Source organism: Neomonachus schauinslandi, chromosome 10 (assembly GCF_002201575.2).
Source record: "Neomonachus schauinslandi chromosome 10, ASM220157v2, whole genome shotgun sequence".
NCBI classification, from domain to species: Eukaryota; Metazoa; Chordata; class Mammalia; order Carnivora; family Phocidae; genus Neomonachus; species Neomonachus schauinslandi.
Window position 1 is genome coordinate 74516906 of NC_058412.1, and position 17113 is coordinate 74534018.

The 17113-nt window shown below is 38.5% G+C and overlaps 2 protein-coding genes across 5 annotated transcripts in view; one reads left to right on the forward strand and one right to left on the reverse strand.

Annotated features, from left to right (window-relative positions):
- PREPL (prolyl endopeptidase like) overlaps positions 1 to 14529 on the forward strand; it is a 55210-nt gene extending 40681 nt beyond the window's left edge. For 2 of the 4 annotated variants that reach the window (XM_021701134.2, XM_044919129.1), the window contains 7 exons: positions 2253 to 2450; positions 6432 to 6607; positions 8163 to 8379; positions 11769 to 11918; positions 12316 to 12439; positions 13484 to 13557; positions 13928 to 14420. In XM_021701134.2, coding sequence (XP_021556809.1) covers positions 2253 to 2450; positions 6432 to 6607; positions 8163 to 8379; positions 11769 to 11918; positions 12316 to 12439; positions 13484 to 13557; positions 13928 to 14017 — 1029 coding nt within the window. In that variant the 3' untranslated portion in view covers positions 14018 to 14420. Of the gene's footprint in view, positions 1 to 2252; positions 2451 to 6431; positions 6608 to 8162; positions 8380 to 11768; positions 11919 to 12315; positions 12440 to 13483; positions 13558 to 13927 lie in introns of all 4 variants that reach the window. The other 2 variants (XM_021701136.1, XM_044919130.1) reach the window with 2 other exon arrangements.
- Positions 14530 to 14557: 28 nt separating this feature from the next.
- Positions 14558 to 17113, reverse strand: part of SLC3A1 (solute carrier family 3 member 1) — a 33609-nt gene continuing 31053 nt past the window's right edge. Inside the window, exon 10 of the mRNA XM_021701133.1 lies at positions 14558 to 15164. Within this exon, the coding sequence (XP_021556808.1) occupies positions 14724 to 15164 (441 nt within the window). The 3' untranslated portion in view covers positions 14558 to 14723. The remainder of the gene's footprint in view (positions 15165 to 17113) is intronic.

The window sequence follows — 17113 nt, forward strand, 5'->3', positions numbered from 1 at the left end:
GCCCTGCCGTGTATTTTCCCCTGTTCCCGAGGGCCTGAGACTTCCAGGAGTGTCTCCAGTGGAACATCATGTCTTTAATTTTTTCTGTATCCTTTGTCTCTTCATTCCCTGACCTCCCAGCCTATAGTACCTGTTAGGCCTTGTTATAATGTTCTGAGTCATCAACACATGGAATCAAATACTACATTATATACTAGGTTCTACTTAAAGAAAATTTTATAGATCGGAGTCTTTCATGAACTAGGTAATACTGATTAATATGCATAGACAGTGTCAATCACAAAGGACAAAATCTTTAAGCAAACTGGATTATAAAGTATTTCTGTATGTAACATTTCAGTAGGCACTTGACTAAAAGGCTTTTTTAAACTCAATCTGAGCAACAGAAATGTAAAATCCTTAATATATTTGGCTCCTATCCTTGGTCATCATATCAGTTTTTCCTGGTAATTTTTTTTTCCCACAAAAAGAAGTAATGATATTTTAATTGGTTATATTTAATTTAAGCAAATTGGGAAATTTTTTTTTGTTCTGTACTAACATCAGTTTACATGGAGGTGTTTACATACCTGGGCCAGTTTTCTTTCAGCGTGTGTGTCTTAATCATTCTTTCAGTGAAATAAATGACTATGATTTGCTGGTAGAATGCTAAAGCTGAAACTGTTTCTGTCAAGTATGTAAGAAATATCTGCATATCACCTAGCCAACTTAAAATTATTCTCAGGTGCTGTCCATTAATATACCCAGATGGTACTACAGGTTTTTCTCAGTAGGAAATGTGGCTTAAGGTATCCTTAAGATGGTTAATGCTTCTTTCCACATGAGCTGGGCAAACTTTAAGAAGTCCATAGCCATGGAACAGTTTTGTTATGGTAAAACTTTAACCTTGATCCCAGTACTTTAAGAAATACACCTGAAAGAGTTTTTTTATTTATTGGAACCACTTGGTCTAAAAGTATGAAAACTTACCACACGGGGCACGTGGAACCTTTTTTTTTTTTTTTAAGTTTCACCAAAGAACAGAAAAACTTGTGCCTCTGTGGACTGAGGCACTGTGTCCCCTCTTTCTGAAACCTGCTTACAAGGTGAGTAGCGGTGGTGCTTTTACCCCACTAAGGTCTCTGTTTACTCCATTTATGCTGCCAGACTTCCCAACTTTGACATGTCATGGGCTGCTTTCCAGTTCTGTGGCTTGCACTTAAATAAACATTATCCTTGAACATAATCCTCAATCTGAGGACAGTAAATTAGGAACTGTCTTTAAGAGACATTGTGAATATATATCCTTATCGTGTTTCAGGAAGCTAGATTCTTTGGATTAATTGCTCTGTGAACATAAGCTCTTTGGCTGTAGTTTCTACAGGTTAGATGGTGCACTCTTTATGCACACAGCCCCCACCTACCCTTTTTGAATAGTGTCCACCAGTGACATTGCTGTGCTAAGACCTCTGATTTTCTGAGGAATTTGTTCTTTCTACAATTACTCAGGAAAAGAAAGGCAGTTTTCTTTTAATGTTCTAACTCTCGGCAGCATTTCTTACACTCTGTCAGCCTGTTTACCAGAGTTCTTTGAAAGGTGTAAGAGGGATGTTAGTGGCGGGCTTGAAACTGGACCCTGCTGCTCTGAGAGAATACATTTTGATTCCTTTCCTTTTTTTCTTAAAGTTAAGAATCCTAATCATAATAGCTGTGAGTCCCTCAGAGTGGATATGCCAGGAAAGGTTTTGTTCTGCACAATAGCCTGGGAGCTAAAGTTAGAAACAAACTGTAAGTGCGTTAGTGCTGCTGCGCCAGTTTGTAGCCCTGGAATAATAACTGTCATCAGTGTGGCTGTCTGGGCAGCAGGCGGAGGGCTGGGGGCAAATTAGTAAAACAGATGAGAGAAATTTCGTGATCCAGGAGAACAGAGATCTGGAGATGTGGCTGGGCTCTGGAATTAGGATTTGATTTGCTCTTTTTCTTAACCATACCCAAAATAATAATCTTTATTAAAGGAGGTATCATGTAAATCCAGAGTCATGATAAACCACTTTCCTATAATTTGTCCTTATTTTATTGGTCATCAGTGTAGAGGTCTGTTCATTTGTTACTCGAAATATATTTGTGCTGAGATAATATTTAAATGAGGCATTATGTATAGTGGATAAAAGTAAACTTGATGTCCTTATCATCTTATTTGTAGCAGACTCAGGAATTTAATTAATGATACTTAATGTCTAGATAAAGAGTAAAAATAACTTTTATTTCTTTAGCTCCCTCCTTGGGCCTGTGGATTCATAATGGATACAAATTCAGACCCGAAGAACTGCCCCTTTCAGCTTTGCTCTCCAATACGTCCCCCAAAATATTACACGTACAAGTTTGCAGAGGGCAAACTGTTTGAGGAAACTGGGCATGAAGACCCAATCACAAAGACTAGTCGTGTTTTACGTCTGGAAGCCAAAAGCAAGGTAAGTCTTTATAACCTCAACTCGAGCTCCCATCTACTGCAGGCGTGCTGTCAGGCACTGTGTGGTTGCTGCTGGTGTTACATTAGCATGGTTCTGTAAAGTGGATCTCACATACCCCAGTAAGACCCAAATGATTTTTAGAGGATACATGGATATTTTTTTAACTTTAATATTGATATATTTATTTTATTTTTTTATTTTTTATTTTTTTTAAAGATTTTATTTTTTGACAGAGAGAGAGACAGTGAGAGAGGGAACACAAGCAGGGGGAGTGAGAGAGGAAGAAGCACGCTTCCCGGCTGAGCAGGGAGCCAGATGTGGGGCTCGATCCCAGGACCCTGGGATCATGACCTGAGCTGAAGGCAGACGCTTAACGACTGAGCCACCCAGGCGCCCCAATATTGATATATTTATTTAACATGGATTAGAAAAAGTATAACTAGCACATATCAAGCTCTTGAGTTCACATGTTTATATTTGAATTTTTTTTTTTTTTAAGATTTTATTTGTGTATTTGAGAGAGAGAGAATGAGAGACAGCATGAGAGGGAGGAGGGTCAGAGGGAGAAGCAGACTCCCTGCCGAGCAGGGAGCCTGATGCGGGACTCGATCCCGGGACTCCAGGATCATGACCTGAGCCGAAGGCAGTCACTTAACCAACTGAGCCACCCAGGCGCCCCTATGTTTGAATTTTTAAAGTTGACTTAAATAGTCAAAGTTGGTTTCTAGTTATGGCAAAAATTGTGAAGTTGGTAAGCAATTGACTAGAGTGAGCTAGACTCATACAGTCCTGCCTTCATGGAGCTTAAATCTAGCAGGGAAGATGACCGATGTTGAAGGAGTAATTGCTAATGTACTGACTGCTGCAAAGGAAGCTGTACTGAGTACAGTGGAAACATGACACAGGGACCTTCCCTAGGCTGGAGAGATCACAGAAGGCTTCTCCGAGGAAGTGATGTCTCAGGTAGGACCTCTAAGATGACTAAGAATTAAGCTAGAGAGGTGCCTGGGTGGCTTAGCTGGTTAAGTGGCTACCTTTGGCTCAGGTCATGATCCCAGGGTCCTGGGATTGAGCCCCGCATCGGGCTCTCTACTCAGCAGGGAGCTTGCTTCTCCCTCTTCCTCTACCCCTCCTCTAGCTTGTGCTCTCTCTCTCTCATTCTCTGTCTCTCAAATAAATAAAATCTTTCAAAACAGAAAAAAAGAATTAAGCTAGAAAGGGGACAGGAGGAATCCATTTTGTGTGGAGGCCCTAAATTGAGGGAGAAATGGTGCATTCAAGAAGTATAAAAGAGGGGGCTGCCTGACTGGCTCAGTTGGAAGAGCCCAAGACTCTTGATCCTCAGGGTCATGAGTTTGAGCCCCACGTTGGGTGTAGAGCTTACTTAAAATTTAAAGAAAGAAGTATAAAGAAGGGCATTACGGCCAAAGTATAGTGTAAAAGAGGGAAGACAGGAGAGTGAAAAGTAGAAAAGAAAGTTTGTGCAAGTGAGGAATAAATTAATAAACTGTGGCCTTGGATTTAAGGGATTTTCAGACCTTAGCATACCAAACAACAGATAATTTCATATGTGCTGGCAATGGATTGTGACAAAGCCTTTTGTCTTTATGAATTTTTTTAACTCATTGATTTTCTTTTAATAACTTTATTTAAATATGTATTTTTCAATAATACATTTCTTAGAAGAAATGCAAAAATGCAGAATGTGTAAAGTTTAGATGACTACTTCCAGTTCCATTTGCTGTTGCTGTACCTCTTAGACATAATTATTGTTTACCATTTAGTGTATTACCATCCAGATTTTTGTGTTTTGTTTTTTGTCAATAAATACATGTTTAGGTTTTGTTCCACTTTAGAAATGTGGGATTATACCAGTCTTTCAAAATGTTGTAGTTATCATACCCCAAATGGGAAGAACAGTGAAGCTAGTTCTTGGGGAACCCAGGGATGCTTTATGAATTAGGGAAAAAAGGAGAAAGTGCTCAGTGGAAGCTACTACTTTTTTTTTTTTTAAGGTTTATTTATTAGAGAGAGAGAGAGTGCATGCAGAGAGGCGGGGTGGGGCAGAGGGAGAGAGAGAATCTCAAGCAAACTCCATGCTGAGCAGGGAGCCCACCACAGGGCTCAGTCTCACGACCCTGAGATCATGACCTGAGCCGAAATCAAGAGTCGGACGCTTGAGGCACCTGGGTGGCTCAGTCATTAAGTGTCTGCCTTTGGCTCAGGTCGTGATCCCAGGGTCCTGAGATCGAGCCCTGCATCAGGCTCCCTGCTCGGCGGGAAGCCTGCTTCTCCCTCTCCCCCTGCTTGTGTTCCCTCTCTCGCTGTGTCTCTCTCTGTCAAATAAATAAATAAAATCTTTAAAAAAAAAAAAAAGAAGAAAAAAAGAGTCGGACGCTTAACCAACTGAGCCACCCAGGCGCCCTGCTGCTATAACTTTCCACAGGCATTTTTGCACTGCTGATGAACTCAGATCCAGCCCGTCACCTCTTCTTTTTCGTAAGTTTTCAACCAGCAAGTTTTTCTCTGATTGATTTAAGTTGGGGAGATGAAAAGACAATTTATAGAAATTAATCTACCTCATCTTATAAGAATGAATGAATCTGAGAAGTGAAACTCCAGTTACACTCGGAACAAGCTGAGTGTGATAAGGAATGATGAAAGATTGCCTCCTTATTTGATAATATTCCAGTGCCCCAAAGGTAAGTTTTCACAATGAGAATGAAAAAAATAGGGAGAGTGGCTTGGTTATATTATTTTCCTTTTGTTATTCTCTCTTATTTTATGTAAACTAGCACTGTTTCACTAGTTTCTGTAAGGGTGAGAACCAACTTCTCTGCCCTTTTTCTATGAAAGGAAGATCAGAAGTAGTTCAGATTATGTTAATTTTGTCTGTCCTGACATGCCTAGTTTCAGTCAGTTTGTGATTAATGAATGTGAACTACACTGGGGAATAGTTAAACTAGCCCTAAAGTAATTTAGATGTTAAAATTTATAAAACTTAAACCACTATTAAACATTTTAAAAATAAAGGTAGGCCTTTGAAGAGGATGAGGGGTGGATGTCAGTAGTGGTCAGTAAGAAATTCTGGTGCTAATGGTTGAGGACTGCCTATAGCGGACAGAAAATTGAGCTGTTAAAACTTTAATCAGCATGTTTGTAAATATTCAAAGATGAGAAATGTCAGTATCTAGCCATAGGTACAGGAAAAATGCTGTGCTTGTATGTCTAACCTTGATAGGTATATATTGACTTAGCTTGAAAGAAAAAAATTACAGTAATGGTAGTGAAAAACTCCTTAAAATCACTTTACTGTCATGAAAAGCTGCATTTAATAAACTGTTTTCAAGCCAGAGTCTTACTGCTCTTTTCTAGTTCATATTACAAGTCAGCAGTATAGCTGAAAATGGGGACGAACCATGATGTATTTTATTTCTTTTTTTTTTTTTAATTTTATGTTATGTTAATCACCATACATCATTAGTTTTTGATGTAGTGTTCCATGATTCATTGTTTGCGTATAACACCCAGTGCTCCATGCAGTACGTGCCCTCTTTAATACCCATCACCAGGCTAACCCATCCTCCCACCCCCCTCCCCCCTAGAACCCTCAGTTTGTTTTTCAGAGTCCATCGTCTCTCATGGTTCATCTCCCCCTCCGATTTCCCCCCCTTCATTTTTCCCTTCCTACTATTTTCTTTTTTTTCATGATGTATTTTTAAAGACCATAACTCTGTTGTCTTTATTTTATTTATTTATTTACCTATTTATTTTTAAGTAATTTCTACACCCAACATGGGACTCGAACTCAGAACCCCGAGATCAAGAGTCACATGTTCCACCGACTGAGCCAGCCAAGCACCTCTCTGTTGCCTTAATTAAATGAAGTTTGTGCTCAACATCAATAAGTAATGCATAAAACCAGGGATAAGCGGTTTTAAAAGACTCTTACTTACATGCATAATAACTCTTCATTTCCAGGATGGAAAATCAGTGCCAATGACCATTTTCCACAAAACGGATTCTGAGGACTTACAAAAGAAACCTCTCCTGGTACATGTATATGGAGCTTATGGAATGGATTTAAAAATGAATTTCAGACCTGAAAGGCGGGTGTTGGTAGACGATGGATGGATATTAGCATATTGCCATGTTCGGTGAGTCAGCACCATTTCACCTGGCATATGAGTGCTAGGACATTGTGACAGATGTCCAGCATAACAGTGTATCGGGGAACAAAGTTTATTATCTCAGTTGTGTTATTGAATTTGTGTATTCCTAAACATATGCTGGTGGAAGTGGATTTAACAGACTAGTTGATAAAGGACAGATTTTTAGGACCTTGCAACAGATTTGTAGAATTGATGTACCAGTCTGGGTACTAATCTCAGTAATGTTATTATTTCCATTTAATTCTCTTGAGTTTAGGTTTTTCTAAAATAGTCTCTCAAGCTAGATCCTTTTTCCACTCTGACTTCCATTTATTTTAGCTTTTCAAGACACAAATATTATTTTATGTTTCTGCTTAAAATCCTTCTCCACCTCCCCATCTCCAAAATAAAATCCAAACTCCTCGGTGTAGTATTTAACATCCTTGTGATCTGGCTTATCTCTGTAGTGATAGTTATCATTACTACCCAAACATGTCCTGCCCTCCAGCCACATACATCCTATATATTCAGCTTTTGTTACATCCTTTCAGATGATAAACTCTTTCCCCTCTGTTCCTTTCACCTGCTGTGTCTTGATGTTTTCCCTTTCTTTGCGCTTCTGGGAACTCCTTTTCCTCCAGTCCTCAGCTTAGGTATCATCTCCTCCTTAAGCATTTGTTTTAGGAAGTATATACCCCTAACCTGACAGGTGGATGTTTTCTACTGCCTCTAGGATAACCTTAAATACACTTGTGTGAAAGCAGCGACCACATTGCTTGGCAGCTGTTTTCTTTCCCCCCAAAATTATGTTCTTCAGAGCAGGACATTTTTGCTTTTTTGTATTTTTAAGGCTGGCATTTAGACCAAACTGTAGCAGGCACCCAAAAAATACTTGTTGAGGGGCGCCTGTCTGGCTCAGTCAGAGCATGCAACTCTTGATCTTGGGTCATAAGTTCAAGCCCTACATTGGGTGTAGAGCTTACTTTAAATGAATGAATAAAAAGAAAATGACAGTGATTCTTATTTTTTAAAAAACACTTGTTAAATCCATTTTTGACTGTTATCAGGGATTGGCAAACCTTTTCTCCAAAAAACTAAATAATAAATATTTCAGGCTTTTTTTTTTTTTCCTTAAGATTTTTATTTATTTATTTGAGAGAGACACAGTGAGAGCAGGAACACAAGCAGGGGGAGCAGGAGAGGGAGAAGCAGGCTTCCCGCAGAGCAGAGAGCCCGATGCGGGGCTCGATCCCAGGACCCTGAGATCATGACCTGAGCCGAAGGCAGACGCTTAATGACTGAGCCACCCAGGCGCCCCACATTTCAGGCTTTGTAGGCCACATATGGTCTCTGTTGTATATTCCTGGTTGTTTTCTATTTCTCCCAACCTTTAAAAATGTAAAAACCTTTCTTAGCTCTAAGGCCATTTAAAAACAAAGCAAAACAACAACAACAATGGCCTCTGGGTAAATATTGCCCACCAGCTACAGTTTGCTGACCCTGACCTACATCATTAATATTTTTTTCCCCACTAAAAGATTTTTTTGCCCTTTAATTTCAGAGGTGGTGGTGAGTTAGGCCTCCAGTGGCACGCTGATGGCCGGCTAACTAAAAAACTCAATGGCCTTGCTGACTTAGAGGCTTGCATTAAGACGCTTCATGGCCAAGGCTTTTCTCAGCCAAGTCTAACAACCCTGACTGCTTTCAGTGCTGGAGGGGTGCTTGTGGGAGCATTGTGTAATTCTAATCCAGAGCTGCTGAGAGCTGTGACTTTGGAGGTGAGTATACTCTGTTCTCTACTATGTACAAGAGTGGGGAGGCATGAATCATAGGCTACTTTAGGAAAAATATTTCCGTTACAGTTTTACCATAGCAAAGCTTGTAGGAGTATAACAAAGCTTTTAAATTTTATTTTTTATTATTTTTTTTTAAAGATCTTATTTATTTGACAGAGAGACAGCAAGAGAGGGAACACAAGCAGGGGGAGCGGGAGAGGGAGAAGCAGGCTTCCCCCCGAGTAGGGAGCCCAATGGGGGGCTCAATCCCAGGACCCTGGGATCATGACCTGAGCCGAAGGCAGATGTTAACAACTGAGCTACCCAGGCGCCCCACTTTTAAAATTTAAACACAGAATTGTAGCTCTGGGAGAACTTCTAAATTTACTTTAACTACTTATCCTTTATCCTTTCTTCCTCCCTGACAGTGTTACTAATTTTTGAGAATTTCCACTGAAGGATATTAATGGCTTTTCTCATTAGTTATTTCTTATTTTTTAAAAACATTTAGAATTGGTGGAAAAGAGACAGAGCATATATGACTCACTAGTTCCAGGGAGTCAGGCAGAGCACACTGACTCTGGAGTCCACGGTGACTATTACTGCCTGTCAACATTTCAGTCCTAGATGTAGCAGCTCTCCTTTTTTAGATACTCCATTCTTAAAGATCTTTAAGGGATAGTTTTTCTGTATTGTAATTGAAATATCTTGCTTTGATCTTAAAAAATCTCTACAGGTGACCCTTGAATGACACCACCCCCAACCCCCCCCCCCCCCCCACAGGCAGTCAAAAACCCATGTATAACTTTGGACTCTCCAAAAACTTAACAGTTGCTGTTGACCAGAAGCCTTACCAATAACATAAACAGTGGATTTTAACACATATTTTGTATGTTCTATATGTTATATACTGTGTTCTTACAATAAGCTAGAGAAAAGAAAATGTTATTAAGATGATCATAAGAAAAATAGGTTTGTTTATACAGTACTGTATGTATAGTTATTGAAAAAAATCCAGGTGTAAATGGACTTTAGTATTTCAAACCTGTGTCCTTCAAGGGTCAACTGTATAGTCTTTTCCTGGTGTCTGAAATTATGAAGTGATGTTATAGCCACTCATTGCACCCTCATCATTCTGCTCCTGGTCAAACGTGCTAGAAAATAATGACTGGAATGGAGAGAGTAAATTATTTTCAGGTTTCTTTTATTCTGAGAATGTGGGGTATACACTGTAGGCTTCTATTAAGTAAATAAGTGTTAAATAATCCTGATCTATAAATCTACTTTTTAAGTAGAAATGCTAAGTATAGAGGGAAGAAAACCTATATACAAAGATAATAATAGCAGTTACTTACAGTATAAAGAAAACGCAACTTATCTGTGACTTTTAGAGATTAGGAAATAATCAGAAATGTATGTATAAGAATATTTACCCCACATTGCTTATAATAGTGAAGAAGTGGATTCAACCTAAATATCCAACAATAGAGGATTCATAGTTTTAATTAGAAGCACCAAATACTAGCTCTGATGAATTTAAGCAGAAAAGGGATTTATTAAAAGCTATTGGGTAAGGGCAGGTATAGAACCAGTCTTATAGAGGTTGCACAGCCAGAAACATGTCCAAAATATACCATAAAACTGGTCCAGTGAGGCTATCACTGCAACCGCTGCTGGGCACCAGTCACCTCATACTGCCAGAGCTGCTTCTAAAAACTCAATATAGATGTGGCACTTCTGCCAGAAGAAATTCTCCATGGTCCCTACTTTGAGCCACAAACTTCCCATTCAAAGTTTGGAGCACATTATGTCTGATTGGGTAGACCCAAGTCATGTGGCTACTCCGTGTGCTGGGAAAACTGCGAAAGGAACTGCCTCGCATTTAGCACCTCCCTAGTGAGAGGCAGGCTCTGCCTCATAAGGTTAGGGATAGTTTTTTTGTTTTTTTGGGTTTTTTTTTTAAGATTTTATTTATTTATTTGAGAGAGTGAGAGAGAGAGAGCACAAGAGGGGGGAGTGGGAGAGGGAGAAGCAGACTCCCTGCTGAGCAGGTAGCCCGATGCGGGACTCGATCCTGGGACTCCAGGATCATGACCTGAGCCGAAGGCAGTCGCTTAACCAACTGAGCCACCCAGGCGCCCAAGGTTAGGGATGGTTTAAATGCAGAAAAGGAGTCCAGATGCTAAGCAGCTGGAAAGAATCGCATTTGCCCACTAGGTTAATGTTAATACAAGAGAAAGCTGAAAAGCATGTTAACAGAAGACAATAAGCTAAGTGAAAAAGGCAGCTGCCATTTTATTAAATGTTTTAACACTGGTTATAAGCCAGGGAGTTATTTTTTCTTCTTTCAGTGTGGATATTTTCTGGATTTTCTTCAATTAACATTTATTGCCTTTTTTTAAATATAAAATGTCCAACTGGTTTACTCATACTGGGTTTTTTATTTTTAATTGTGAGAAAATAACAATTTAACATCTTAACCATTTTTAAGTGTACATTTCAATAGTGTTATATATGTTCACATTGTTGTGCAATCAATCTCCAGAACTCTTTTCATTTTGCAAAACCAAAACTCTACACTCCCTTCCCCTACCCCTCAGAACCACCATTTTACTTTGTCTCTATAAATTAGACTATCTGTACCTCCTATAAATGGAATCATACATATTTGTCTTTTTGTAACTGGTTTATTTCACTTAGATAATGTTCCTCAAGGTCCATCCATTATTGTAGCATATGTCGGAGTTTCCTTCCTAAGGCTGAATAATATTCCATTGTATCATTGTGTATATTTTGCTTATCCATTCATCCATCAGTGGACACTTGGGTTCCTAACACCTTTTGGCTGTTGTTCATCATGCTGCTGTGAATATGGGTATACTTTTCAAGACCCTGCTTTTAATTCTTTGGGATATATACCTAGGAATAGAATTGCTGGATTATATGGTAATTTTAAGTTTAGTTAGAAACTAGCATACCATCTGCACCATTTTACATTCCCACCGACAGTGCACAAGGGTTCCAGTTTCTCTACATACTTGACAACACTTGTTATTTTTAGTTTGTTTTTTTTTTCTAATGGTACCCATCCTAATGGATGTAAAGTGGTAACATTTATTGCTTTTATATAAAATACATGTATAAATAAAGGCATCAAACTAAAAAGTTATGAAATTAGAAAATAAATTCTTTATATACACACGAAACATGATATATAAATTTACCACTTTCAGAGTCTGAAAACGTAAAGGCCAGTTATAAATCACAGGCCCTAGTTAAGGACTGAGTAGATAGTCCACCTCCTGGGAATCCACATGGCTTCTTGACCTTTGTTCTAACAACTTTTAAGTTTCTTAACAAAGTTTAAATTTCTTTGGCTTTTTTTTTTTTAGGCACCTTTCTTGGATGTTCTCAACACCATGATGGACACTACACTTCCTCTGACATTAGAAGAATTAGAAGAATGGGGGAATCCTTCATCTGATGAAAAACACAAGAGCTACATAAAACGTTACTGTCCCTATCAAAATATTAAACCACAGGTAATGAAAGACAGTTCTGATACACTATCCTAAAGTGATAGAAAAGATAATCAAAAGGATACTTCACCCATGCCGAGACAGGAATTTACTAGGGCTCTAGGTTGTTTCTGCTTATAATACCCAAATACCTTTCAGCTCCATCTCTGCTCATAGTCCATGTTTGTTTCAATTTAATAGTTCAGGAGAATAGATTAGCTATGGTCATGGCCTTGCCAGCCAAGGAAAGGCTGTGCCAGGTACCAAGTGGTCTAGTACTATAATACTATAGATCTCTCTCAAATGAGAAGAAAATATCTAGCACCTATATCAAAAAATTGGAGGTAGTTCTTTTTCATAATCTATAAAGTAGAAAGGGACCATAGGGAATAATGTAAACTTTGCATCTATTTTCTTTCAGCATTATCCTTCCATTCATATCACGGCTTATGAAAACGATGAGCGTGTACCTCTGAAAGGAATTGTAAACTATACTGAGAAACTCAAGGAAGCCATTATGGAGCATGCTAAGGACACTGGTGAAGGTAGGAGACCACCTGCAGGCAGGGAACCTAGCTAAATGGACTATTACTACCTTCCACATACTACTCAGTAATACACTTTATGCTATAGACAACTGCCCATGATTTTGGACAAACAATTGGTTTTCCTATGTTGACTATTCAGTTGAAGCATATATAATAACTATACCTGCCTTGCCTCTTTTTGAAAGGAAATATTAAAATAAGGTAGGCAAGACACAAAGAAAAATAAATTTAAACATCAAATATAACTTAGAGATGTACGGTCATAAAACACTCATTCATTTAATAATATTAATTGAGCTATTATTCTTGGAAACTTCTGAAAAAGAGATTCTAAAGCTTTTGGTCTGGAGCTTCATTCAGTGCCCAAACTAGCTGCTTTAATTTTCTTTAGATCTTTCCATTTCATTGGATAAGAACTCTTACCTTTCTTCCTTAGCAAGACCTTTTGGGCTCAGGGAGGGAGGGACCCACATACAAGTTTTCAATCACCTTGTTTTCACCTTCATGCCTCAGACTCACCCATTGCAATAGTAGCTGTTTCCAGGTCACATGACTCTGATTCCACGGGGCCAGTCTGGCTTCCTCTTGCGTCACAACCTTCTCCATGGGACCCTACAAGTATCTTCCATCCAGTGTCCTCAGCTGCTGGTCCTTCTCCTGCTTTCTCTGTTTCAGAAGTCTGTCTTCTGCCTCCCCCCTCCCATCTCTTTCTTGGTGATGATAGTTTATGCCTTTTTCCTTCACTATGACTTTAATAGCATATGTGGGAGAAGAGGGGAGAAATGAGTCTCAAAAAAACCTAATCGACCATGAGAGATGATGGACTCTGAAAAACAAACTGAGGGTTCTAGAGGGGAGGGGGGTGGGAGGATGGGTTAGCCTGGTGATGGGTATTGAGGTGGGCACATTCTGCATGGAGCACTGGGTGTTATGCACAAACAATGAATCATGGAACACTACATCTAAAACTAATGATGTAATGTAGGGGATTAACATAAGAATAAAAAAAAACCTAATCGTTTCATATGTTAACTCTTTCAGGCTATCAGGCCCCCAATGTTGTGTTAGATATTCAGCCTGGAGGCAATCATGTGATTGAGGATTCTCACAAAAAGGTATGTTATCAAGCCCTTCTCAGTTGCCGGAGGCCCAAGTAGAGCTGTGCTGTAGTCAACATTCCATTGGTTGCAGCAGGGTTTATGACAGCTGCTTCTAACTGGTCTGTGGCTGAGGCCCAGCGGGGAAGAGGAACGCTGAGTCAGTCAAGAGAAAGGGTTCCCTCTAAACACTTGTGAGCTCTGTTAAAGAAAGTAATGGAATCTTAATTTTTGGGAGCACCTTCTGCCTCTGTCCCAAATAATCAGAGTACCCTTGCCATAAATTGCTGACTTAAGGGTTAGGTGAAGATGAACAGACAAAGAGATTTAGCACTGGAGTTTTACCACAAAGGCCCTCTGTCTAATTTTTAAAATGTGTTTCTTTTAGATCACAGCCCAAATTAAATTCTTGTACGAGGAACTTGGACTTGACAGCACCAGTGTTTTTGAGAATCTTAAGAAGTACCTAAAATTCTGAAATGCTGCATTCCAGGGGAATTGGAAACACACTGAAATATTTCATAGTCTTATTTCCAATTGGGTAAGCAAAAGTGAGATTTTTTTTTAAGTTAGTAATTTTTTAAAATTTGCTTCTCCATCCAAATTTTGTCTAGTGTACATCTCACTTGCTTATACTGTTCTCTCCATTGGTGCACATGCCCCTTAACCTAAGAAAGTAGTTTTCAAACCATAGGTTTTCAAACCATGTCCCTCAGAAGGACATGGACTTGGGGGTGAAGGAAGGATTGGTGACAGCACAACTCTCCCCCCGCTCCTTCAGAACAGCTTTGTTTTTGTCTGTTCTATTTTCTTTGAAAAGTTTACAAATCAAGGTCCTGCCTCTTTGCTAGTGAACGTTTTTAGACACTTCAGCAGTAAGTCATCCTCCAGTTGCTATGCCAGTATTTTATGAAAAAAGATAACATTCTTCACATTAGAATTCACCAGATCTTTCTAACAATGGAGTCCTAAGGTGTTCCGATCATCTCTTATATTAATGCTATCTCAGTAAAGTTAACAAGTTCTACAAGCGATAATTTTTTTATTTTTTAAAAACATTGGGGAACCTTTTTAAAGCCGTTACATTCAAGCTGTATTTACCCAGCAGCATGCTGTACATGAAGTTACTGGAAATGCTTATATAGAACAGGATGCCAGTGTCTTCATCTCTTTCATAAAGGTGCCTAACACAAGCTGTGCAGTATGTTTAATACACTGGAATAGCATGCCTGATTGGAAACAAAACATCTGTCTCTGAAAGCTGTTTGTTGATGAAGGAGATTTTTCGTGTTGTATTCAAGGATGAGGCCTTCTCCTTTGTCCAGTAAAATGGCATATGTATCAACTTCACTGCCTTTGTTGGTAGGATTGGTACTTAACCTTTTCCTCACTCTTGTGGGAATACTGGAAATCATTTCCTTTAGATTTACCGTTGTTGATTCTCCAAAATTCAGAACCACAAGAAAGACTCTGTCGATGCCATCCAGCTCTCTTGTGTACACGACAGAGTGGCTGTCATTCCTCAAATAGCAAAACCAGCCCCTGCTGAGGAGCAGGTCATTGGCATGAAGCAAACTTAATTCTTGATATAACTTCAGTGCTGATCTGGACTGAGTCTTTTGGACCTATTATAAAAAAAAGATTAACATAAATGTTTGATTCTAAGAGTTGTTGGGTTTTTTTTTTTCAAATATATTTCTAGTATCAACTAGGAACTTATTTCCCAAAAACATTTGCCTCAGTTTTGCCCCTTAAAATGACTACCAAATTGTAAGTATTGACAGGTAGATAAGAATAGTTTATTTACTGTTGAGAGAGACTGCAAATGCAGGGAGTCATTGTTTGCTCAGTCCTCTGCTACATCTTGGCCAGAGATGATGAGGGACCAGAATTGACTCCACTTTAGGAATTCCAAAGCGAATGTCCATGTCTAAGTTAACTAAGTTAACTAAGTTAAACACTAAGTTAAACTAAGTGTTTAATGTGCCTAAATACTATGCTACACTGTAACTGGCAGAAAAGCAGCCACTGTGGCCATGGACTCTCAGGGCCTCTCTGTTCTCTTTTGTAGAAATGTGGGTTGCTTTAACTTCAGCAGACACATGTTCCTTGCATGGTGAACAGAAAGTTGCAAAAAAGGATGCAAAGCAAAATGCTGCCTAAAGGGAAAGTTAAAGATCATACTTCTTTAATGCGTGTCCAATAAGGAAGATTGGGCTTTATTTCACAGCTATATAAAACATACACAATTTAATGTTGTGTTTTCCTTTAACATTTCAGGCATCTTCTCCTGTTATTATGTTAAAATGTCATTTTAAAATGACAGGATAATATTGTATTGGATGGATATACCATACTTAACCAACTCTCTCATTTCAGCTTTCTAATATTTTCTCATTTATTTAGGATAGAAAGACAATTACTGTGTCAAAGAGTATGGACACTTGATACATAATGCCAAATTAGTCTTCATAAGAGCTGTTGCCAGGTCAGTGGTAGTGTCCATTTCCTTGGACTCTGTTGACTGCAGTGGTGGTGGCTGTTGTTGCGGTTATCGTTGTTGTTTGGGGGCAGGTGCCTAATGTGTGGTCTTCGGTGAACATCTGAATATTTGAAAAAAATGTTTATTCTCTGTTATCAGGTACAAAGGTATTTATGGTACATGTATATGACTTGTCAAATTACTATTAACATTTTCTGTAGCTTTAGATAATGCATGGAAAAGCATAGTTCAGTGCCACTCACAAAGAATTGCCCAGTAAGTGTTAACTATTATTTGTGTCTATTTCCTGAAAGTATGTTGACGTGTCTCTCTGTAATTGTGGATTTGTCAGTTTCTCTTGGCATTTCTCATAGTACTTGTTTTATAAACTTTGGAGCTATTGTTAGATGCATAGATTCATGACTTGTAGTGGAATGTTCTTTTATCAGTTTTTGAAAATTGCATTTCTCTCATAACGCTTTTCATATTGAATTCTATTTTGTCTGCTATTAAATATTTCCACACCCACTTTTTGTAACTGTATTTTTCTAATAGGAAATGCATGCACACAGTATACAATAAGGTTTTTCTTAACACCGTCCTCTAGCTTTTCACTTCCTCTCTCAGAAATGGACACTATTACTGTTTCTGTACATTTTATGCCTATGCAAACGTATGTAGGTATACTTTTCATTATACAAATAGTGGCATGATACCATTATGGACACCATTTCTTATTTAGTACATGTTAGAGATGTCTCATAATGTCAGTGCATTCTTTTTAAAAGCTGCATACTAGTCCCATTGTATAAATTATATAAATTAACCATAACTGATTCAACTGACTTTCTGCTGATAAGATACTTAAATCATATCCAGAGTCATCTGCTATTAAAAACAATGCTGTGGTAGAGCTCTTGAATATTTATCATTTTCCACATATGCAGGTATTCCCAGAATGAAATTACTAGGGCAAAAGGTTATATGCATTTTTTTATTTGATAGCTATAGCCAGGTGGCAATCTTTAATTTTTTAATATTTTGTTTTAGCTATGTCTCTTCTGTTGGATTAAACTCTGATTAAAATAACGA